The sequence below is a fragment of the Anabrus simplex genome, chromosome 8 (assembly GCF_040414725.1).
Source record: "Anabrus simplex isolate iqAnaSimp1 chromosome 8, ASM4041472v1, whole genome shotgun sequence".
Taxonomy (NCBI): domain Eukaryota; kingdom Metazoa; phylum Arthropoda; class Insecta; order Orthoptera; family Tettigoniidae; genus Anabrus; species Anabrus simplex.
This window is the reverse complement of record NC_090272.1, coordinates 17,561,152-17,585,542: the sequence shown is the minus strand read 5'-3', so window position 1 is coordinate 17,585,542 and position 24,391 is coordinate 17,561,152. Positions and strand designations below refer to the sequence as shown.

At 39.9% G+C, this 24,391-nt stretch overlaps 1 protein-coding gene across 3 annotated transcripts in view; it reads left to right on the top strand.

The window, feature by feature from the left end:
* LOC136879210 (uncharacterized) overlaps positions 1 to 24,391 on the top strand; it is a 1,250,431-nt gene that overhangs the window by 562,974 nt on the left and 663,066 nt on the right. For all 3 annotated transcript variants that reach the window (XM_067153008.2, XM_067153007.2, XM_068228965.1), the window contains one exon: positions 15,038 to 15,190. In XM_067153008.2, the coding sequence (XP_067009109.2) occupies positions 15,038 to 15,190 (153 nt within the window). The remainder of the gene's footprint in view (positions 1 to 15,037; positions 15,191 to 24,391) is intronic.

Below are 24,391 nucleotides of genomic sequence, written 5' to 3'. Positions count from 1 at the left end.
GTTTCAGGCTTTACATAACAAACATCAGAGTAAACAATATCTAAGGGAGCTGGCGATTTCACTAGTCTATCTGGGAAAGGAGCTCTTTTATCTTTGCCTTTCATGCACACTTCACACTACTCACTACCTTTTGCCTTGCCAATCAAATCACTGTCAGGCAAATTTTCAGCATGCCATATTTCTCTTGTCACCATCTTGCAAGCAACTGCACATACAGATTCCTGTTCACCATCACTATCTTGATAGTCAGATTTCTCTACTTCATACCAATCACATTTGATGGTATACATGTCATCTTCTTCGCTTGCATAGGCACTGAACAATTCTTCATCTCCATTCCCTTTGTAATAAGCAGTCAACTTTCCATTGTCTACCTCAAAACGCACATTAGTTTTCTCAAGTTGCCCCACCGACAAAATATTATCAGATGTATCTGGAACCCACAGCACTTTGGTTCGTTTCAAAGTCCATCCACCACACAGATCACTTATTTTCATCACTATGGACCCACATCACATACGACACGTTTCTTTCCCACCTGCACTGAACCTGACATATTTCTTGCAAAGTTGTTCAACAACTCACGGTGAGGCGTAATGTGGTGGTTACAACCATTGTCCACAATCCAAGTGTTGGCATCACTTGACTTTTCGTCCTGTTTACATTCTTTGTCCTTAGGTCCTCTCATCAAATGCACAGCATATTTCACTTTCACAGTTCTATGTCCAATCTTCTTTTCTTCTCTCTCCGGTTCTTTCTTCTCTTCATAAGTGGCAACTTTACTCTTGAATTCTCCCTGTGGCTTCTTGTTGTCATGGGCATTTCCGTCTGAGCCCCTATTGTACTAGCCTCAGAGTTTCTACACTTAAACGAAGGATGACTTTCCTTGCCACAAGTGTAACAAATCACATTTCCTATTGACTTGGCTTCTCTTACTTTCGGACACTCTCTTGCAAAATGCCCAAGTTGACCACAACAGTGACAGGATCTATCAGAAGAGCTGAATTTTTCATCAGAAAAATTGTGTTTCTTCTCAAAACCATGGAATTTTCCTTTGTTCTTCAAAACTTCTCAATTGATTTTCTTCTCACGTTCATCCTTCTCCCTCTCTAGTCTATATTCTTCCAGCAGCAATTTACTCTGCACATTTTCTGACGATAGTTTTTCTTCATTTAACTCCATCACTTGGCAATGTGTTTGTAACTTTATTGCTCAAACCTCTCAGCAAGTAGGCCACCAGGTCTTGATCATTGATATTGAATCCATGATTTTTCAGTTTTCCTACTAATTACTCAACCCGATTCAGATATTCCAAAACAAGTTCATCATGTTTCTTGACGCAGCTTGCCAATTCGTCCATGGTACTCACAAACTGAAAAGGAGAGATCTTTAAATGGATTGCTTTAAGTCAGTTCCAGGCATGCTATGCTCGTTCATGACTGGTTACATCATTCAAGTAACAGTCCTCTACCAACTCCATCAAGTGACTAAGTGCAGTGGCGTTTAGGTCCTCTTCGTCTGTAGTTAAATCTTCATCATTATCGTAACCGCGATCGATGGTAGTCCAGTATTTCTTTCTTATTAGGAAAGCCTTCACTCGCTTGCACCACACCACATAGTTTTTCGGCCCAAGTCTCTCAATCTTCGGCGTATCCGCAACTGATGCCAGTTTTACTCACGACTTACTGGCGCACTGAGCCCATAACCTAACAGAAATAAATTGCGGCACAACTCTCAATAATTGATTAGAAAAGTTTGTTAAACCTTTCTGTCTCAACTCTACACTCAACAACACATTGCTCAATTACTCGGCACAAAAAACAAAAGAATCATAGTTTCAGTCATAGAGTAAATATAAATTTAACGCGGTTCCGGTGCGAAAAAGTTGTTGACGCAATCTTTGGAAAAAAAGCAATTGAATAATCATGTCAGATTTTAACGACACTAAATACAGAAGAAAAATTATTAATTCCAATACCAATATCGGCAAGTTTATTGATAAAAGCAATCTCAAACTTCCTGCGGTACAATGTTTTTAAAAACTTGCCAGAAATGTCAGCACAACAGAGACAGTAATTAGCTTGCATCCTGCTAACTACTTTATTTTTTTCTGTTCACTTTTGTGGTAAAAATTAAAATTTGCTGCTTAGCAACTTTTATGGTAAAAGTGTAGCCCGGCTGTCATGTTATTTGTAATGTTATATTGAATGGGAAATAATGAAATCTTACTTGGAGAGCATCTCAGAGGAGAGATGTGTTCATTGCGAAGTCCAGCAATCCACCATTCCGTCCGAAGAAGTATATTTACTTTTATAACCTAATGAAAACTGTTACATTATCATTTCTGAAGTATCAACTTGCATCCCTATTGGTCAATGTGGAGTGCCACGTGATGTCGTTGCAGTCAATAAGGTTAATCATAATCCGTTACCAACCCCAGCACAATAAAACACAATAAAATTTTACATATTCAAGAAACAATGTACAATACACAACGCCAATAAAGATATGTGAAAGTTACATCATTTTCATATAAGCTCAAATTAGAGTCTTCAAAGAAGGTATTTTTTCTTGCACTAGCAAACCAAGTACATTGCACACCCCATTCGACTCGTCGACATCGAAAGCTTATTTGTTCAAGTCTTTTGCCACACTTAATTACACTCAATGGAACATCATGTCCACAGTTTTCACAAACTGTTTTATTGGATAGCAAACCGTGACGTTGATAGAACTCCACTAAATCATTTAAATTGCTCTTATATTTTATAGCGAATTCAGAAGGACTAATAACGCAACCACCGGAGGCAGCCATTTTTCCATTCCATGAATAATGAATCAAGAATGGCCAAGGAACTCATATTGGACGGAGCGTCAGTAGCGAGTAAAAGTACACAAGGATATTATAATTCACATTACAGACACTAGACGTGATAGAATGCGCTGCTGTCGTCCCTATATCACTGGTCTTGTCCAGATCCTATCCTAATCGTCCGCACGGCAAGAACCAGTCGAGACCAATCGTGTTTCCACACTAAACTAAAGGCCTGGGGCCGCTTCGCTGCTTCTAACCACGCCCCCAGACCCGCTTTGCTTGTTCACTCAATTAGTTCCTAAGTACAGAGGTTGTCAGCACTGAGCACCGTTTGACAACATCCTTCCCTAGAAGGCCACGAGCGTGTAAACAAACGACAATCGTTACGCGGGTGTTAAAACCTTGACAGCCGGGCTACAGCATTAATTTTTATTATTTATTCTTTTCATGTGATGACACCAAGCTGAGCCATGGCATAAGTCTTTTTTGATCTCAATAAGGTTAAATTGCACTCCCACTCGCAAAAAACGTATTTTGTGTTTTTCCACCCAGGAAAGACGTAATTTTACATTCACCTTTTCAAGTGCTTGCTTGGCACCATCATCTTTTTCAGTTTATAGGTCGAAAACTATAATTAGTGGAACTTAAGTAGAGAACCCGTGCTACTCTGCCTGTCGCAGACGCCTGCCCTTTTCAATAGTGTCATGAACATTTAATACCGCTACATAATAACTGACTCATTCATAACATAGTTTATAACATTTATTCTCTGTGCTTTGACCATCCAGCCGTATCTGGATCTGAGCATTGCCCGAGACAGTGCCGTGGCCGATTACCGGTTCGGGTAAGTAGAGACCCACTTTTTCAAGAGTTTGTCCCTGCGCTTTATTTATGGTCATACAGAAGGCTAGTCCGTCTGTACGTACGTCGACTGTTTACCTCTTAGCAACATGTAAGTTTTTAGGAACGTTCTACCCACCATCTGTTGAGTATATTAAGAAGCTGGAAAAAGTCAGAGAATCAAAGAGTATCTAGCAGTATTCTTCCATTAACAGATGGCTTGACAGATAGTAATCAAACATGGCTGCACACAATGACTTGACTAAGGATGAAAACTACATGAATAATTATGAATAATTATGATAGATAACTCTTTATTGCCACCCTAGTTTGCACCATCGGTTACAGACAATAAAGAGCATAAAATACACATGAACCCAAAAAACCAAACAAAACAATATAAACCAAACAAAACAAAACAATATAGACTAACATACCATTATATATAATATAAAGCTCTAACTATCTACACTAAAACTATTAACTAAGAACCCCAAAAAAACCGCACAAAATAATATAAACCAAACAATACAATTACTATCTACTCTACTTATTAGTGGTGTCAATGTCGGCGGAATCCAGCCTAACACTGCACCAACTTGTCTAAAACTATTGAGATGCCTCTGGTATGCGAGGAACTCCTCCGCATGTAAGGGCATCCCCTATCTACTCTCTACAGCTAACTAAACATAAAAAAATAAAATAAAAAAATCTCGGCTGCTGCGGCATTCCCTGTGAGGAGAGATCCATCCCACCCTGGCCGCTTCAGCCACTCCTCCCAGGTTAGATATTACCCCCACCTATAACTCGTACTTCTCTCCTCATCTTACGTGGCGAATCGTAGAGGCGGTTTCCGGTCCGTCATACGATCCGTCACGCATTTATCTACTGCTCCGCCTATAATCGTGTCGTCTTACTGCCACCATCTTGATTCAGTTGTTATTCTGTGAGCGGACATGTTTCCTCTTTCACCTAGGGATGGGACTGTACCATCCCACCCGTCTGTCTCTTATACCCCTCCCCCCTTCCATCCCCAATCTTCCCCTCTTACTCTTCCTAGCCTCTGTCCATCTCTCTTATAATACTTATTCGCTAACTACTAACTACTTTCCACTTTACCGTATAGTTAATATTTATACACTAAATACAAACGCACTTGTTGACAATTTCCAGTTCCTTGCTCATCGCTTTTCTTTCTTATTCTTGCGTCTCTTAGACTAAAACTACTTCCTAATTTCATTTTTTTAAAAATAGTTTAACTTACATATTAAACCACGGAATTGCCACAAAACAAATCTGTCTTTTCCTTGTTTCCTCACATCACTTATCAATCCTTTCCATCTCTAAACAGTCCAACAGTTCCTCTTCCTCACGGCCACTCATTACTTATTAAAATTTTTAAGCCAGAGTTTAGAATTATCTACTATTATGTTATCCAAACACCTTTTCTTGTCCACTAACCCTATCATTCATATTCTAACACTGTTTACAAATGTATTTGTTCACAATTCTATAGCTCCTACGAGTCTTAGACTAAAACTAAAAAACTACTCTCTAATTTTTTTTTTTGAACTTAAATCTTAAACAATCGAATTGCCAACAATCAAACCTGGCTTTCCCTTATTCCTTCTCTTTCTTCCGCTTATTTCCGTTTCTAAACAGTCCAACAGTTCCTCTTACTCACATCACTCATTGATTTATTATTATTTTTTTTAACATTAACTACCACCTCCGTTCTCTCACACATGCAATCCTCTCCAAATACATACAAATCTTCTTTTCATCATACAATCAGATTGTACTTCAAACTCCTCTTATTGTCTTCAATTTTTATATAACCTAGCAGTTTCGTCTACCTCCTTCCTCTCCTTCCTCTGTAACCCTCTTTTACCCCTTATTCTCTTAATTTCTTTATAAATCTCATTCTAACCATATTTAAATATTTCGAAATATTTGTTCCTCTTCCCCATTCTCTGGCCAGCCAAACCGTCATCTTTTCAATTTTTTCTACTTTTTCTATCTCTTTTTTACTCAACACTTTCTTTTTCAACTCTTCTAACTCCCTACATTCGATGAATATATGTAGGTCCGACCATTTTTCTCCACACAGAATACATCTACCTGCATTTTCTGTACCTATCCAGCCTCTGTTGGTAGGAGTTCCAAAAATCCACCAGTATAGACCTCTCTTGCCCTTCCGGTCCTCCACTTCGATTTTCGGGTTCATGATTTCTAACAATTTATTAAATACTGATAGTGAGGCTCTTTCTCTACATTCCATTATTAAACTCTGTCTCTCTATATCGGCAACTCTCCTTATAACCCTTCTCCATACCCATTCTTTCTTTTCTCTCCACCTCTCATATCCTATATCTCCTAACCCCAGTTTTCGTAATTTATTTTTGCACTTATTTACCCAATACCTCTCGTTCTCCATATTTTTCTGGAACCTATATGTGTCTTGTAGTAAATCCCCTCCCTTCCCTTCTTCCAATCTCATCCAGTACTTCATCACCCTCTTGGCTATAGTAGTGTCTATCGATTCTTTACATACTAATCTAGCCCCCACATTTGCAGTACAGTTTGGGACTCCCATAATAATCTTACTAAATTTCGCCACCACCTGGTTTAGTTCTTTTCTATTTTCCTCTAATCCCCATATTTCTACCCCATATAACATTTTTCCTTTGACCATTGATTGGAACACCAATCTCTGTATTTTTTACTTTATATCCGGAAATTTATTTTCTAATATCCCCACTACTGCCAGTGCTCCCCTTCCTTTATATCTGGCTCTTCTAATCTGATTTTCCCACGTGCCGTTACTACTAATTATAACTCCTAAATACTCCATTTTTTTTTCTGGTCTGATTTCTTGCTGCTCGACTGTCCAGAATTTCTTTTCTTTTTTGGCTTTCCTCTTCCTACATATCATTATCTGCGTCTTCCGTACATTTATCTTGAGTGCCCATCTTCTAGTATATTCCACTACCTCATTTAGTCCTTCCTGCAACCCCTTTGCTGTTAATGCCAAGATTAATAAATCGTCTGCAAATAGCAGCCCCGGTATCTCCCTCTTCCCAATCCAAGGGCATTGCCATCTCTCGCCTCCATGTCTATCCAATATATTATTTATAAACAGTAGAAATAATATGGGTGATAGCTTACAACCCTGCCTCACACCCCTTTTCGATTCCATACACTTACTCAACCCACCCCCTTTTAGTTTAATCATCACCAATACTTTCTCATATATTCCTTCTATTGACATCCTCATTTTTACCGATAACCCAACCTCTCTTAATCTAGTAAATAACGCCTCTCTATTCACTGCATCGAAGGCTTTCTCTAAATCTACTGCTGCTACATATAATCTCTTCCCTGCTATTTTCACATACTTCGTAATTAAAGTATCCAAAATCCATATATTATCCACAGTATTTTTCTCTGTACGAAATCCATTTTGATAGTCCGAAATCCTTCCATATTTCTCTGCCCAATTTATAATCCTATTAGCTAAAATACCTGTATATACCTTCGACAGCGAGTCCAGGAGTGTTATTCCTCTATAGTTGTTTGGATCACTTCGACTTCCTTTGTTCTTATATATAGGACAAAGTACTCCTTTTCTCCACTCGCTAGGGAATTTATTCGTTTCCCATATCTTGTTAAAAAATTTCACCATCACTTTCAACATTACTTCATTTGCTCCTACTTCCTTCCATATCCTGTTAGTAATACCATTTGCCCCACCCGCTGTTTTGGTTTTTACTTTACTTAACACCCTAACTATTTCCTGACTTGTTATCTCCTCATCTAGTAACTGTACTCCTGTTTGTACTTCCTTTACAATATACGTCTTTTCCATACCCCCGTGGCCTTCTCCCCTCCCACCCAAAAGCTCTGCAAAATATCCTATCCACTCTTTTTCTGTTATCATTGTTCCTCCCCCTGTCGATCTAGTTCTCTTTATCTTATTTATAGTTTCCCAAACCCTATCAAATCTTTTCTCTTTGCAATACCTGTTTACTCTCTCAGCTTCCGCTGCTTTCCAGCACTTTTTTTTCTCATTTAGTAACTTCTTGTAATCTCTTCTTACTTTACAATAATCCTCTCTTTTCCCTTGTTCTCCTCCTTTCTTGAAGTCCGCTAGAGCTGTCATTACTACCATTCGTTTCCTCTTACACTCTTCATCAAACCACCCCGCGCCTATGTTTCTGTCTATCTCTTCCCTTATTCTCACTTTCTTACCCACCTTCCATACTGGGCGTTCTGTTAGTTTTAAAACTTCATCCACATCCCCTCCTTCCAACATCCTTTCACTTTCAACCCTTATTCTCTCTTCACTCTCTTTTAACTCTGTTCTCAATCTCTCGATCGTGGTATCATTCCAAATGTACTTCCATCCCTCCTTATACCTATCTCTTTTTCCTACCCTTCTCTTCACTCCATCATACTCCCCCCTTAATTTTATCTTGATGGGCATATGTTCTGTTATCACACATTCTGTCACCTCAAAACTTATTATCTTCTTTAGAGCTATTTCCGTGCTAACTCCTATATCTACTACACTCCCGCCCTTCGATGAGATGAATGTCAGCTCACCATTACTATCTCCCTTCATCCATCCATTTAAAATATATAATTTTTCTATAGCACATAACTCTAATAATCTTACCCCATAGCTATTTATATCTTTGTCTTTACTATTTCTTCTGTACTCACTCACTTCCTTATCCTCTCTCCCATAATCGGGTACCCTATTACTCACTCTTGCATTCCAATCCCCTAACAATATCATTCCATCTTCCACATATAATCCTTTCATTTTGTTTATTTCTTCAATCAGTTCTTCAAAAAATGTTTTATTAGCATAAGTTGAGTCTTTAGGATGGTTGTATAATAGAGCCAGGCAAATTGCCTCCTTCGCATCATTTCCCATTTTAATTCTCAGCCATACCACCCCTTCTACCTCATTCTGTATTCTCTCTACTCTCTCTACTAACTCATTTTTTATTAAAACTGTTATCCCGCCCGGATATCTTCCCATTCTCCCCCTTTTTTCTTTTATCACGTTGACTACTCTATACCCATCCCATTCAATTTCTATCCCTTTTCCTAACCACGTCTCTACTAGGGCAATAATCTTATACTCCTTTACTGTTTTCTCCAATTCTTTATTCCCTATTTTCCCCATCAACCCCTCAATATTCCACAACCCTATCGCCATCTCTAGTTATTTATTCCCTCCTACTCTTTGCCCCTGTGCTTCTCCATTTCCACCTCTACTCCTTGTCACTATTCCCTGTGAGTCCTCTCCAGATCTCTCCTCGTTCTCTTTTCTCCCGTCATCCTTCCCTTTCTCCATACCTACGCCTTTTTTCTTTCCCCAGAGATCTTTCAAACTTAATGATCTTTCCTTATTTAGCGCCTGTCTTTTTTCCATTTTATTTTCAGTGTTCCTTTTACTCGGAGAGGATGCATTCTTACCCTGCCTACTGTTACCTTCATTCACAATTTTCACTGTACTCCTCACCAGTTGTGGCACATTACTTGCTTCCTCCATCTCTGTGTTGTGATGACTCTTCAAGGACTCTCCATTTCCGCCCACCTGGTTGCTGGCACTGCTGTTCAGCACATCCCTACTTCCCGCACCTGATGTGATGTGGACTTCGCTCACTTCCGTAATATCACTCCTTTCACTGACCTTCCTTGCTACTTCCACTGTTGCCAAGGACACGTTCTGCTGCTGTTGGTGTTCTTCATCAAGCTTTTTCAGCCTTCCCGCCCCCCACACTCGATTCCACCTTCCGTTTCCAACCACCAGCTGCTGCCCTCTAATATATGCCTTAAGACCTTGTTTTCTTGCCTCTCTTAAATGTTTATTCAGAATTCTGTTCTTCTCTATGGCTTCCCTGTCCATCTCCCGTTTTATCCACACTTTCTCTCCTTTCAGATTACTCGAATTTCTTATTACAATGTCCGCCATCAGTGTCGATAGTAATTTCACTCTAATTGGTCTCTTACCTTTCACTCTCCCCACACGCTGTACATCGTCAATATCAACTTCACTGAAGTTGATCTTCATCCTGTTCTGGATAACTTCTACCACTTTGTACACTAGTTCGACTTTAGACTCTCTTTCTTCTTCTTGGACACCGTATATGAAGATATTTTTTCTTACATTGTCTTGTAGACTCTTCTCGACTGCTCTCTTAGTTTCTCTCAGGTCCCACTCCAAGCTTCTTACCTTCTGCTTCAATAGGTCTAATTCATCTTTATTACACCCTTCCTCTTCCACAAACTTCTTTACATCTTCTTTGATACTCAATTTTAGGTCCATAAATTCCCTGGATAACTCTCGGAACATTTCTTTTATTTGCTCCGTCTGACAAGCCTCTCTAATCATCTCTCTAATCGCCTCGTACTCTTCCCATCCAATGGAACCTACTGGACCTGGGCCGGGATTAATCTCTACTCCTCCTATTATCAGCAACACCATCACCACCGCCGCCACCAGTAACGTAGCCACCATCTTCCTTTTTTCACCCTTTAACTCCATTCTTGTTTCCATTCTGCTTCCCTTTTTACAGTTCCATCTGCCGATCGCTATCCTATATTGTGTCAACGTGATACCCATTGCTCCGCGCTCCACTCAGCACATCCGCTCAGCTCACTGTCTCACAGACGACTGTGAAAACTACATAATCACTTCAGAATACTAATGAAAGTGTTAGTTGCTTAGCGACCTGCTAAGTGGAGAATAGATCACGGGTTAGGGTAAAACTTCACCTGCAATTATTGGAGTGATCATTTAAGTTGGATGAACTTGTCAGTGTCCCGTGATTCACCGGCAGAGAATAAAGCAGAAATGAAGCAAATCGTCCAGTACAATGGATGGACCAAAGCTGTTTTTAGTGAGCTCTTTTAATATATGGATCACCACCTAAATTGTACGCATTGCTTCACATAATATCAGATCTCTGGCTACAGAACTACAGATGACTGTCGCATCTCAAAGAATAATTGATGCTGTAAGTCCAACAAACGTCATGTTCGTCCATGTTGTCTGAATCCTGCTGCAATATGTGATCATCATCATTGCCAGAACGTGTGAAAAATCGGTGTAATTTTGTTCGTTCACTTTCAACATGGTCGGTAGATTTTGAGAAGTGATATTAAGTTACCTTCACACTACTTTATTCACCGACAACATGTCCGGGTTCGATTCCCGGTCGAGTCAGAAATTTAACATTCATTGCTTAATTCCTCTGGCTCTGGCAGGCCCCCAGGGCAGGCTGCCTGTACGGTGTCTATGCGCCACACGCCGTCACACTATCATCTGCCATCAACATCAAAGCTGTGCGGTACAAATTCACTTGCTATATGCAAAGATATGTTAGTAAATTATGGTCCGCGCTCACATTTCGGAGCAGTGGAGATAATCTTCTATTAAAACAATTTGGTTAGAAATATGGCAGTATCCTCATGAAGTAATCAATAAATACTGATCTGATTTTATGGCAATCGCTCGCGTGGGAGATTCCCTTTTCTTAAATGATTTCAAAGAAATTGGAAATTTATTGAACATCTCCATTGGTAAATTATTCAAATTCCTAACACCTCCTCCTATAAACAAATATTTGCCCTGATTTGTCCTCTCGAATTCCCACTTTATCTTCATACTTTGATCTTTCCTACTTTTAAAAACACCACTCGAACTTATTCATCTACTAATGTCATTCCACGCCATCTCTCCGCGGACATCTCGGAATATTCCACATATTTTTTTTTTTACTTAAACCTTTTTTAATAACCAGTTTTTCAGTACAACATAAATTTTATTCCACATAAAAACTTTACATTGTTACTGTTTTTGATGGGACATGTTTCGCCCACATTCTTGGGCATCACCAGCCATACTTCTTAAGTCAATGAATCGAAATTTCCTGGATCCTGGTTATTTGTCTCCTTATAAAATCTTTAAAATTGAAATGCTACCTCGGATGTTGTTTAAAATATGGTTTGTATAACGATAAGATTTATAAAGACATCTGGCTATTTTTTATCATTACGGCTCGTGGAGTATGCAAAACCTGATATTAAGTACAATTATTCTGTTAAAATGTAACTATTGATTAAAACCAAATTACTATATTTATAACTTATTAAAAGACATTGGCTGGTTTAATTGCGCAGTCCTTACTGTCCACTGGCGTGTTTTTTCTTGGTTGATTGAATCTTGAAATCACAATTTTTGTCCCCCCATTGTAAATATTGTCTAACTTCGGTGTCATAAATGAATAATAGCTACAATAATATGTTTACACTTGATAAACCTTAAATAAAACAAATTGCTACGTTTATATATTATTAAAAGACATTGACTAGTATAATTCTGCAGTCTTCAATGTTCCAAGGGAATATTACTTCAAAGTTGATTCAGTACGAAATCTTGAATGTTCGTGCTCCCATTAGAAACGTTGTCGAATCGGGTGTCATCTTGTCGGGTCTACTGACTTGTTTGTGATGCTGAAATTGTGGAGTAACATAGAGGTTTGAATAGGGGATTTTTCAAGTTTGTTAAGGATAAAATGTTGGAATCTTGTAGCTTCAATTTGAAGATTGATGTTAGTTGACTGAGCGTCTGTAATGAGAAAAAATGTATGTCTTAGTAGTGGAATGTGTCTTAATTGAAATATAAATGGGGAATGACCTCGCCTCTCTTGTTGTTGGCTGTAGCTGACCCTGTGTGCCTCGTATTGTATCTGTGTGTGGTGCACGGAGAGGGCTGGGCAGACGATGTATTGGTTATTCTTGGAGTTTTCTCTGTGGTGGGGCTTTTATGTGTGGCGATTTGTTAAAGTTTTGAAAGGTACTCTCTTTTATTTTTAATAGTTTTAATAATTGTGGTATTTGATCATATGGAGGGTTTTTGGTGTCTACTGTGTCATTTAAATTGAGGGTTTTCTTAAAATACTGTACTGGTCTGTAAAAATATAGATGTTTTCGTACTCATTCATTCATTTGCCCTTACTTATATTCTTTAGAATTGTTAAGTCTTGTTCAATGGTCGTGTCCAGTTTCCCTCATATGTACGCTCATGGCTGAAAGTTTGTTATGTTTATTTGCATTATTGTGTTCTAAATATCTTGTTGAGAAACTTCGTGCATTGTACGAGGCGAAACATTGGGAACAAAAATTCCTGGACCTGAGTATTGGAGTTGACAATGTTGTGGTTTAGGTGTTTCGAACGTGATTTTGAAATCATGTTTTTTGAATGGGTTCGAAACTTGATATATGTATATTGGGATTATTGTACGTAAATGTGGCGAAAGTAGACTTTTTTGTTTGTCTGGAATTAATTTTGGCATTTGTCTATTCTGACTTTTCTTATTATATGATTAACCATATCTATATTAAATCTGTTAAACTTTGTTATTTTCACTTTTACAAAGGAAATTTAATATGTCCTATTCAGTACATACACTTTAGATGGAGATATGTATGCATTGAACAGGAGGACATATTTAACCGTCAATACGGAATGATCTTGTGAACTAGGCTATGTTCCTTGGAGTTCCTTGTTGAAATTTTCAGGTGTGAGGGGTATTTTGAAGGCTCTATGTAGTAAGCTTGAGTGTAATGAGCTGTGTTTGGTGAAAAGGTTGGCTTCCTATAAATTTGCTATCCAATTATATCAACCAGCCAATGGCTTTTAATAAATTATAAACATAGTAATTCGATTTTAATCAATGCTTACTGAATTGAGGTGGGGTAGGAATGTAGACAGTTTGAATTGAGTGTGTACAAGGTTTAGCGAAGGATAGCACGAAGAAAGTAGTGGACTGTGGGAATTGAACGCGAGGTAGGTAGCCGGGTCATATCACTGGATTCCTGTGGAATTATTAACATAGATATATTTACACACTTAAAACACACGTGATACACAATGCAAGAATACTCGCTACCCATTCACATAAAACTCCGAATGTAGTCGTACTGACTATGTCATGTGCCATACTTCTCGCGACCGAACACCGCTTTATCTCACACACTCACACAGAGTGTCTACACCCTCCTAGTGGTAATAGAAAGTAGCACTGTCCAAATCTGACCTCTGGTGAGGGCTTGCTAAATTAGAGTGGAAGCACAGAGGCAAAGTTAAGTCTGGTGATCAAACACTTACCCACTTTTTAACAGAATAATTGTACTTAATATCATGTTTTGCACACTCCAGCAGCCATAATGAGATGTCTACAAGAATCTTATCGTTATACAAAACAAGCACCAAAGGAGCATTTCAATGTTAAAGATTTTATAAGGAGACAAATAACCAGGATCCTTGAAATTTTGATTCATTGACTTAAGAAACATGGCTAGTGATGCCCAAAAATGTGGGCGAAACATGTCCCATGTAAAAATAGTAAATCGAGCAGCTTTTCTTTGGATTTTTTGCAGTTCTTGAATCAAGTACCGGTAATTCTGGTGAGGGTCCCATACACTGGAACCATACTCTAGTTGGGGTCTTACCAAAGACTTATACGCCCTCTCCTTTACATCCTTACTACAACCCCTAAACACCCCCATAACCATGTGCAGAGATATGTGCCTTTTATTTACAATCATATTTATGTGATTACCCCAATGAAGATCTTTCCTTATATTAACAGCTAGATACTTCCACTGATTTCCCCATCAATGCAGTAAAAATGTGAATCATGTAATTATGTGAAGGTCTTTAACTATCGAGTTGTTTGAGAGAGTCAATAAAGGATTTCCCCTCAAAAGAAGAATTATCGTCACTTAAGTCAGTACAATAAGTCTTTATGTGTTTGTTCCAAGTTTCTACTAAGAATTCATTCTCAGACTCCAAGGGAAGCCTCAGTCCTCTGCTCTCTCAGTTACCTTAAATATAAAATAAATTAAAGTTTCCCCATCAGAATGTTGGCTGGCAGGGTAGGGGAGAGAAGTCCTAATCACCAGATTGCGTTCCAAACTTCTCCCCAGTGGAGCGAAGGCGTATGGTGATTCGTCTGTTGGATGGAGTCGTAAAGCCGTGTTGTTCGACGGGAGTAGGCTGCATGCCAACACTGGGTTTCATAGTCTCCTTACATCGTCTCACATCCTGATGCGCAGGTATTCAAGCACGAGGCGACCCGAACATGTCTTCGGACACTCCTGGCTCTAGAAGCCATACGATAAACGTTTTTGATTGAAGTGCATTGTTCAAATAGCCACGAGTGCAGTGCACTTGGAGAGCTGTGGCTTTCGGTATTCCAGGGAAATACATGACCATTCTCTCATTTTACATCCTGTGTATCCTGAACTCCCAACTTTAATGTTTTAGACATCAATATTTCACAAATATATCTTCTTCAGGTGGCTGAACTGCAAGCAAAGTTGGATGCTGAAGAAACAAGTGAGTCAAAGAAGAAAGGAGTAGCTGCAAAAGACCCAGATGTTGCAAAACTAAAGAAAGAATTAAAATCAAAGACTGATGAACTGGAAAAGCTGAAAACACAAATGACTAAGGTAAGTAAAAGTCAAACTTCAAGAAACTTAAGCAGTGACATGCCAAAGAAGTTTGAGTGTCCTCCTGCATATGTTAGACCATTAAAAATGTTGCTTTCTATAATGCTTTAATCATATGAGTGCTTGCATACTTTGTTCAGAATTTGCTAACAAGGGAGGTCTGTACTCAGTAGGAAAGTCATTGACACAAAGCAGCACTTCACCAACAGAAACTGACAAATCTTCATTTGAGGAGGAAGTGCAGATTGACTGGAGAAAAGAGCCCCAATGTCAACCTGCAAGGGCCAGTACAGTTCACATTCGGGGCTAATGTATCATGTGTTTACATTGAAACTGATTTACCAACTGACGACGTAGGGTTTCTTCCACAAAGAACACAAAATAGTAACTACAGTGCCATTTATATGTTCCCTATTCATCTCTGTTATACAAACACAGAATACTGTCCTTTAAATTGCAGGAAGGGAATTGTCTCTCCTGAAAGGTTCCTCATTAATATTAACATTGCAAACTTAGCGAAACCTCTCAAATTTTGTCCGGCATCATCCCCATCCTGTCATTCACAAGTGGACGTTTCAAACACTGTCATTTCTCAATAGAGTATGGATGAGTAGCCGACATCCCCCTCATGGGTATCGATAGTCTCCCTCCTGATTAAGCTGTGAAGAAGAAACGAGTGCATCGGGGGCTGAAGAAGAACTCGGATCGATGAGGACTGCTTTCCATTTCCTCTACACCACCCTGCACGATGAAAACGTCAACCAATCATAACCTTAAAATCCTTCAGTTATTTCAAGCAATTCTGCTCACAGAAATATATTCACTGAAAGACCAACGATATATGTGTTATTACCCAAGGAATTGCCTTACCACCAGAAACATTGATTTTCATCCTAGTAAATAGCCATTTGAATGATATTCCACGACTAAGACCAGTAGTGTTGCATGGAAGTCGATGTTTCAAATATACCTCTTCAGTCAAATCCAGAGAAAAACCACGGACTTCTAGATAACAACAAATTAAAAGAAAAGTGTCCTAGCAGCGACATCTTTATTCTCATACGTGCTACGGAAGGTAATAGACAGGCGGTAGTCTCTCGTTTCATCTGTGTTATTGTATGTAATAGACAGACAGCAGTGCCTCTTGTCATCCGTGTTATGGTATGTAATAGACAGGCGGTAGTCTCTCTTGTCATCTGTGTTATGGTATGTGATATACAGGCGGTGGTCCCTCTTGTTATCTGTGTTATGGTATGTAATAGACAGGCGGTAGTCTCTCTTTTCATCTGTGTTATGATATGTTATAGACAGGCGGTAGTCTCTCTTGTCATCTGTGTTATGGTATGTTATAGACAGGCGGTAGTCTCTCTTGTCATGTGTGTTATGGTATGTAATAGACAGGCGGTAGTCTCTCTTGTCATCTGTGTTATGGTATGTTATAGACAGGCGGTAGTCTCTCTTGTCATCTATGTTATGGTATGTAATAGACAGGCGGTAGTCTCAATTGTCATCCGTGTTATGGTATCTAATAGACAGGCGGTAGTCTCTCTTGTCATCTGTGTTATGGTATGTAATAGACAGGCGGTAGTCTCTCTTGTCATCTATGTTATGGTATGTAATAGACAGGCGGTAGTCTCTCTTGTCATCTATGTTATGGTATGTTATAGACAGGCGGTAGTCTCTCTTGTCATCTATGTTATGGTATGTAATAGACAGGCGGTAGTCTCTCTTGTCATCTGTGTTATGGTATCTAATAGACAGGCGGTAGTCTCTCTTGTCATCTGTGTTATGGTATGTAATAGACAGGCGGTAGTCTCTCTTGTCATCTGTGTTATGGTATGTAATAGACAGGCGGTAGTCTCTCTTGTCATCTGTGTTATGGTATGTAATAGACAGGCGGTAGTCTCTCTTGTCATCTGTGTTACGGTATGTAATAGAATGCTGGTAGTCTCCCTTTTCATCGGTGTTATTTTATGCAGTATTCACTCTTGTAATCAGTGTTATGGTATGTAATAGACAGGCGGTAATATCTCTTGTCATCTGTGTTATGGTATGTAATAACAAGTGGTAGTCTCTCTTGTCATCTGTGTTATGGTATGTAATAACAGGTGGTAGTCTCTCTTCTCATCAGTGTTATGGTATGTAATAGACTTGCGGTAGTCTCTCTTGACATCTGTGTTAAGGTATGTAATAGACAGGCGGTAATCTCTCGTGTCATCTGTGTTATGGTATGTAATAGACAGGTGGTAGTCTCTCTTGCCATCCGTGTTATGGTATGTAATAGACAGGTGGTGGTCTCTCCTGTCACCTGTGTTATGGTATGTAATGGATAGGTGGTAGTCTCTCTTGTCATCCGTGTTATGGTATGTAATAGGCAGGTGGTGGTCTCTCTTGCCATCCGTGTTATGGTATGTAATAGGCAGGTGGTGGTCTCTCTTGTCATCCGTGTTATGGTATGTAATAGGCAGGTGGTAGTCTCTCTTGCCATCCGTGTTATGGTATGTAATAGGCAGGTGGTAGTCTCTCTTGCCATCCGTGTTATGGTATGTAATAGGCAGGTGGTAGTCTCTCTTGCCATCCGTGTTATGGTATGTAATAGGCAGGTGGTGGTCTCTCTTGTCATCCGTGTCATGGTATGTAATAGACAGGCAGTAGTCTCTCCTGTCATCTGTGTTATAGTATGTAGTAGACAGGCGGTAGTCTCTCTTGTCATATAGTATGTAATAGACAGGTGGTAGTCTCTCTGGTACCGGGCGAGTTGGCCGTGCGCGTAGAGGCGCGCGGCTGTGAGCTTGCATCCGGGAGATAGTAGGTTCGAATCCCACTATCGGCAGCCCTGAAAATGGTTTTCCGTGGTTTCCCATTTTCACACCAGGCAAATGCTGGGGCTGTACCTTAATCAAGGCCACGGCCGCTTCCTTCCAACTCCTAGGCCTTTCCTATCCCATCGTCGCCATAAGACCTTTCTGTGTCGGTGCGACGTAAAGCCCATAGCAAAAAAAAAGTCTCTCTGGTCATCTGTGTTGTGGTATGTAGTAGACAGGTGGTAGACTCTCTTGTCATCCGTGTTATGGTATGTAATAGACAGGCGGTAGACTCTCTTGTCATCTGTGTTATGGTATGTATTAGAAAGGCGGTAGTCTCACTTGTCATCTGTGTTATGGTATGTAATAGACAGGTGGTAGTCTCTCTTGTCATCTGTGTTATGGTATGTAATTGACAGGAGGTAGTCTCTCTTATTATCTGTGTTATGGTATGTAATATACAGGCAGTAGTCCCTCTTGTCATCTCTCTTATGGTATGTAATAGTCAGGCGGTAGTCCCTCTTGTCATCTGTGTTATGGTATGTAATAGACAGGCAAGTAGTCTCTCTTTTCATCTGTGTTATGGTATGTAATAGACATGCGGTAGTCTCTCATGTCATCTGTGTTATGGTTAGCAATAGACAGCTGGTAGTCTCCCTTTTCATCTGTGTTATTTAATGCAGTATTCACTCTTGTGTTCTGTGTTATGGTACGTAATAAACAGGTGGTAATCTCTCTTGTTATCTGTGTTATGGTATGTTATTGTATGTAATAGACAGGCGGTAGGCTCTTTTGTCATCTGTGCTATAGTATGTAATAGACAGGTGGTAGTCTCTCTTGTCATCTGTACTATAGTATGTAATAAACAGGCTGTAGTGTCTCTTGTCACCTGTGTTATGATGTAAACTAGACGGTCAGTAGTCTGTCTTGTAATCTGCGTTATGGTATTAAAAACGGGTGGTAGTCACTCTTGTGATCATTTATGGTATGCAATAGACAGGCGGTAGTCTCTCTTGTCATCCCTGTTATCGTATTAACAGACAGGCAGTTATGTCTCTTGTCATCTGTGTTATTGTAGGCAGTAGTCTCTCTTGTCACCTGTGTTACTGTAGGCTGTAGTCTCTCTTGTCATCTGTCTTATGATATGTAATAGACAGGTGGTAGTCTCTCTTGTCATCTGTGTTATTGTAGGCTGTATTCTCTCTTGTCATCTGTGTTATGGTATGTAATAGACAGGCAGTAGTGTCTCTTGTCATCTGTCTTATGATATGTAATAGACAGGCAGTAGTGTCTCTTGTCACCTGTGTTATGATATGTAATAGACAGGCAAGTAGTCTCTCTTTTCATCTGTGTTATGGTATGTAATAGACATGCGGTAGTCTCTCTTGTCATCTGTGTTATGGTATGTTATGGTATGTAATAGGCAGGCAGTAGTGTCTCTTGTCACCTGTGTTATGATATGTAATAGACAGGCAGTAGTGTCTCTTGTCACCTGTGTTATGATATGTAATAGACAGGCTGTAGTGTCTCTTGTCATCTGTGTTATGGTATATGTAACCGCTACAGATTACACAGCATCATTATAGTAAAATTAATAATAATAATAAACACAATAAGGAGAATTTAAACCTCGTGAGATTTGATAACGTTAAATAAAACACTCACACATGATAAAGACAGCATAAGCAGCATCGATGTATTGATACCAGTTTTACCGGGCGAGTTGGCCGTGTGGTTAAGAGCGTGCAGCTGTGAGCTCGAATCCGGAAGATAGTGGGTTCGAACCCCACTATCAGCAGCCCTGAAGATGGTTATCCGTGGTTTCCTCTTTTCATACCAGACAAATGCTGGGGCTGCACCTTAAAGCCACAGCCGCTTCCTTCCCATTCCTAGGCTTTACTTGTCCCATCACCGCCATAAATCCTTCCTGTTTCGGTGCGACTTGAAGGAATTAGCAGGAAAATACCAGGTTAACCAACATGACAACTAAAAGAAAGGAAGTGAGAAACGGGCTTTGAACCATACCAGGTCTATGAAGGATAGTTCATTGCGAGGAAAACGAGATTAACGGTGATCACGTTCTGAACACTCAGTTCCAGTTAAAGCACAAAAATTATTTTACAGTCGAAACAACATATAACATTTTATGTGCCAGTGCACACTCGTTACAAGATAATTTCTACCTTTCTTCTTTTAGGCACAGAATATACACTTATTGAATTATAGATTATGGCGGGGTACTTACACTTAAAAAAAGAATTTGAAATCAACGTCAAAATAAGAACATGAAATTAAGGAAAGTGTCAGTGGAAACATTTACTAACAACAGATAGCAACAAAACGTTAAAATTCAACGAAGGCGTTAGTCAAGTTGCTGCATATCCTAAAACACTTCAGTAAAAGGCGCATAGCTTTATCTAACGTTCGCTAAATTGGTACAGAGCTACTGGAGCTATCCCAAGGGAAATAACACATTACATACTACTTACATGAATGCAAAGTGACATTTACATCAGAATGTTAAAATCAAGAAAAGGGGATTACCTTCGAAAACACGGGGTTATGACTAGCCGCGAGGGCTAAGTCATTTGAAGTTAAAATTGGCGAATGGCGGATACCCCGGGCGAACACTGGCGCAGAAAAATCTTAAATTGAAAATTTACATTAAAAGTTAAAATCCAAAACATGAACCAATCAGTGCTCACTTCGGAGGGCCGGTAGTCCCATCACAGGACAGACGGATGGGACCTCTCCTCCCTTCGCTGGTCACCAATCAAAGATGAGGGACACAAGCTTGGCCCTGGCCAAGTGGCCAATAACCGGAAATGGGGCAATCAAGTGGTAACCAATTAGTGCATGGGAATTACACTCGAGGCTCTTATATTCACCAATAAGAGACTTCGTTATTCTAGCCAATGAGGGCTCTGAAATTTTTGATGAGGACAGGTCTTTACAACTTCCAGAAACATCCTTTCTGATGCAACAGGAAATCACTAGAAGCATCTTACCAACACAGGCACGTGCAGCTACACCCTGCCACAGAAGTTATTACCTTAATTACACTGTTATTTACATTATAAATTTTTGCACATAGTGCACATGCAGAATAATTAAATAACCCTAGATAACTTCACATTCCCAAATTAAGACACCTGCTTAGGCTGCGGCCACGGCCGCTTCCTTCCCATTCCTAGGCCTTTCCTGTCCCATCGTCGCCAGAAGATATGTGTCGGTGCGACGTATAGCATAATAGCAACAACAACAATTAAGACACTGTTTTTGACAAACAGAAAAAAATGTTAAGTCAAATTTTACAGTATAAAGCAATTTTCCAAAAGTTCTTCTTCTTGTCCTCATTCACAATGATATTTTCAAACATCACACTCAGTCAATTTTTAATGCAAAACAAATGAACATATTTTACAAAATCAAACAGAACAAAATCAAAATGAAAACGATGACTCTTGTTCTTTCATAACATAACGTCTTTTCTTGAGGTTTTCCGAAATTAAATAAAGTGATACACAACATCTTTAAAAACATGATTAAACACAGCTGCTTGAACATCGTAACATTCCTCCCCCTGCTCAACTTCGAACATAGCTCGAAGCAAATGAATTTTAAAATAATAATTGAAGTTAAGCGTGGGGGGGGGGGGTTGACTGATATCACATCCGACAGTCAACATCACTGTATCTTCGTTCTTGAAAAAGACGTCAATTACTTGTCGAAGCGTCCGAACTTCAGGTGTCGCTGACCACATGCAGCTGCCGACTACGGCCAATCGCCAACAGCTCCATACAACATCAGTCCAAACATATCTGTCAGGAACTTCATGTCAGCTCACCCGTATAGTGAACTGACCAGTAACCACCAGTGAAGTGTGACGTAGTATAGTATAACTGCCGCCACTAGGAACATCAGGCCGCTCCATTTCGTGTCGGATGACAGTGACCGCACAGTTCAATGTGCTCTCCAAACAGCAACGGCAGGTAGCGTCTCGAATGGACCCAGTTATAGTAGCCACTAGAACTCAAATATATCCGCAGCAGAAAGAAGAAATTTTGAAAGAAAACCATCGTCTAACAATTTAGAAGATCTTGAAGAAAGGTGAAGTTTCCAGGAGGGGTTTTGTTTTTCGTTTTTCTTACTTTTACACAACTTGTAAAATCAGTCATCCAACCGGTAGCTCTACAACCTTCATAGGGAGATCCCATCCCACACTATGGACTTGGGATACCCGAGGCCCCCCGGGGCAAGAACTATTAATAAATTTCAAAAAGAAAATGGTGAAAGATTAAAAGGGTTACCGGAGTTTAACCTTGGGCCTGAACATTTTTCAGTTAAAATCCCTAGTTATGAAGATTCATTCCACTTAAAGGAAATAATTACCTAAGAAGGACACCTAGTGTGGTCACCTAATTCCAAAGCTACTAAAACAAACCATAATTAAAGTATAAGGGTACCCGAATAACTTGCTGTCCAGCATAAAAATAAAATTTGCTTACAACTAAGATTTTCCTTATAACTAAAAGTTTCTAATAATTAACACACAAATGGTTTCCAACTCATTAATTCAAACTACGGCATCTTGATTTGGGAAAAGAGGACTCTGCTGATCCTCCTTTCTCAGGATCACTGACGAATAATGACACAGGGGTTAGGAATTCTAAAATTGTGCATGGACCTCGAAATCCGGGGGCTAACTTGGTAATGACATTGTCCGCAGCACTACTGACAGGATGCATCTTAATATAAACCTGGTCACCCATAGACAGATTGTGCAGTCCTCGCCCGTGATTGTAGTTACGTTGAACTTTAGCGTAATAAATTTTCAATTTTTTACGGGCACGGTGCCAGGCAGCACGTATCGTTTCTAGATTTGCGACGTCAGGAAGAAGATAATTAATGGACCATAGATTTGAATGAGGAAAATATTGGGGGTGAATGCTAGCATTAATGAAGCAGGAGTTTGCTTATGACTTTCATGAACGACAGTATTGAAAGCAAATGACAACCAATTGAGCGATAAATCCCACTTAGAGTGGTCAGCCGAGTGGTAAGTAGTAAGAGCCGATCTAAGATTTCTATTGACTCTTTCACCATAATTTGGCCTCGGATAAGAAGGGATAGTGGTTACATGAGAAGCCGGCCCCATGGTGTAGGGGTAGCGTGCTTGCCTCTTACCCGGAGGCCCCGCGTTCGATTCCCGGCCAGGTCAGAGATCTTTACCTGGACCTGAGGGCTGGTTCGAGGTCTACTCAGTCTACGTGATTAGAATTCAGGAGCTATCTGACGGTGAGATGGCGGCCCCGGTCTAGAAAGCCAAAAATAACGGCCGAGAGGATTCGTCGTGCTGACCACACGGCACCTCGTAATCTGCAGGTCTTCGGGCTGAGCGGCGGTCGCTTGGTAGGCCAAGGACCTTCAAGGGCTGTAGTGCCATGGGGTTTGGTTTTTTTGGTTACATGAGAAATTGATAAATCAAAACAGAAATTACGGAAGTGCACAGAGGTAAAAGCTCTGGTATTGTCACTCACCAAAAATTGACCGGGTCAAAATGAAGCAAAGATCTGTTTCAATGAAGAATTAGTAGTGTTAGCATTAGCCATACGAGTAGGGAACAACCACGTAAAACGCGAGAACGCATCAACACAGACAAGTATGAAACGATGGCCGGTCCGTAACCTCGGGAAAGGACCAATGTAATCAGTGAATATCCTCTCCATAGGACGAGAAGCTTGTTCAGATGATAACAGACCTAGGCGCTTGTTAGGGACGGATTTAATAACATTTCAAGTTTTGCAAGTTTTGACAAGCGTACGAATTTCACCGCCCATGGATTTCGAAATGAAATGTGTATGGATTTTCTCTCTAGAAGTCTACCAACAAGGGATTCGTGGAAATATTTAAAGAGAGCTGGAAAGACAATTTTGGGGTCCCTTCTACCACGTGCAGGACAACAGAGAACTCCATTCTTAAGAACATAAGGTTTGACATTTTCACCAGACTTTATTCTATCAATAATAGCATTTAATTCTGTATCGTCTTCCTGATGTTTAGCGATATCTTTGAAAAGAAAAGGAGAGTTAGTGAGAACTGCATTGACAAAGGCAAGAGGAGAGGGATCTGTAGGCTCTGATTGAGGATCAGAACTGCCAGGATAGAACATCCTACCGAGGCTATCAGCAACAACATTTTCAGTGCCACGAATGTGACTAGCTTCAAATTGGAAAGCTGAGATGCGTACAGCCCAACGCGCAAGATGACCTGTCCTTCGTGGCTGGGCTAGTACCCAACTCAACGCCTGAATATCTGTTTCAAGGTCAAAAGGGAGATGTTGTAGGTACATACTAAATCTTTCCTAAGAGAAAACAACAGCTAAGGCTTCTCATTC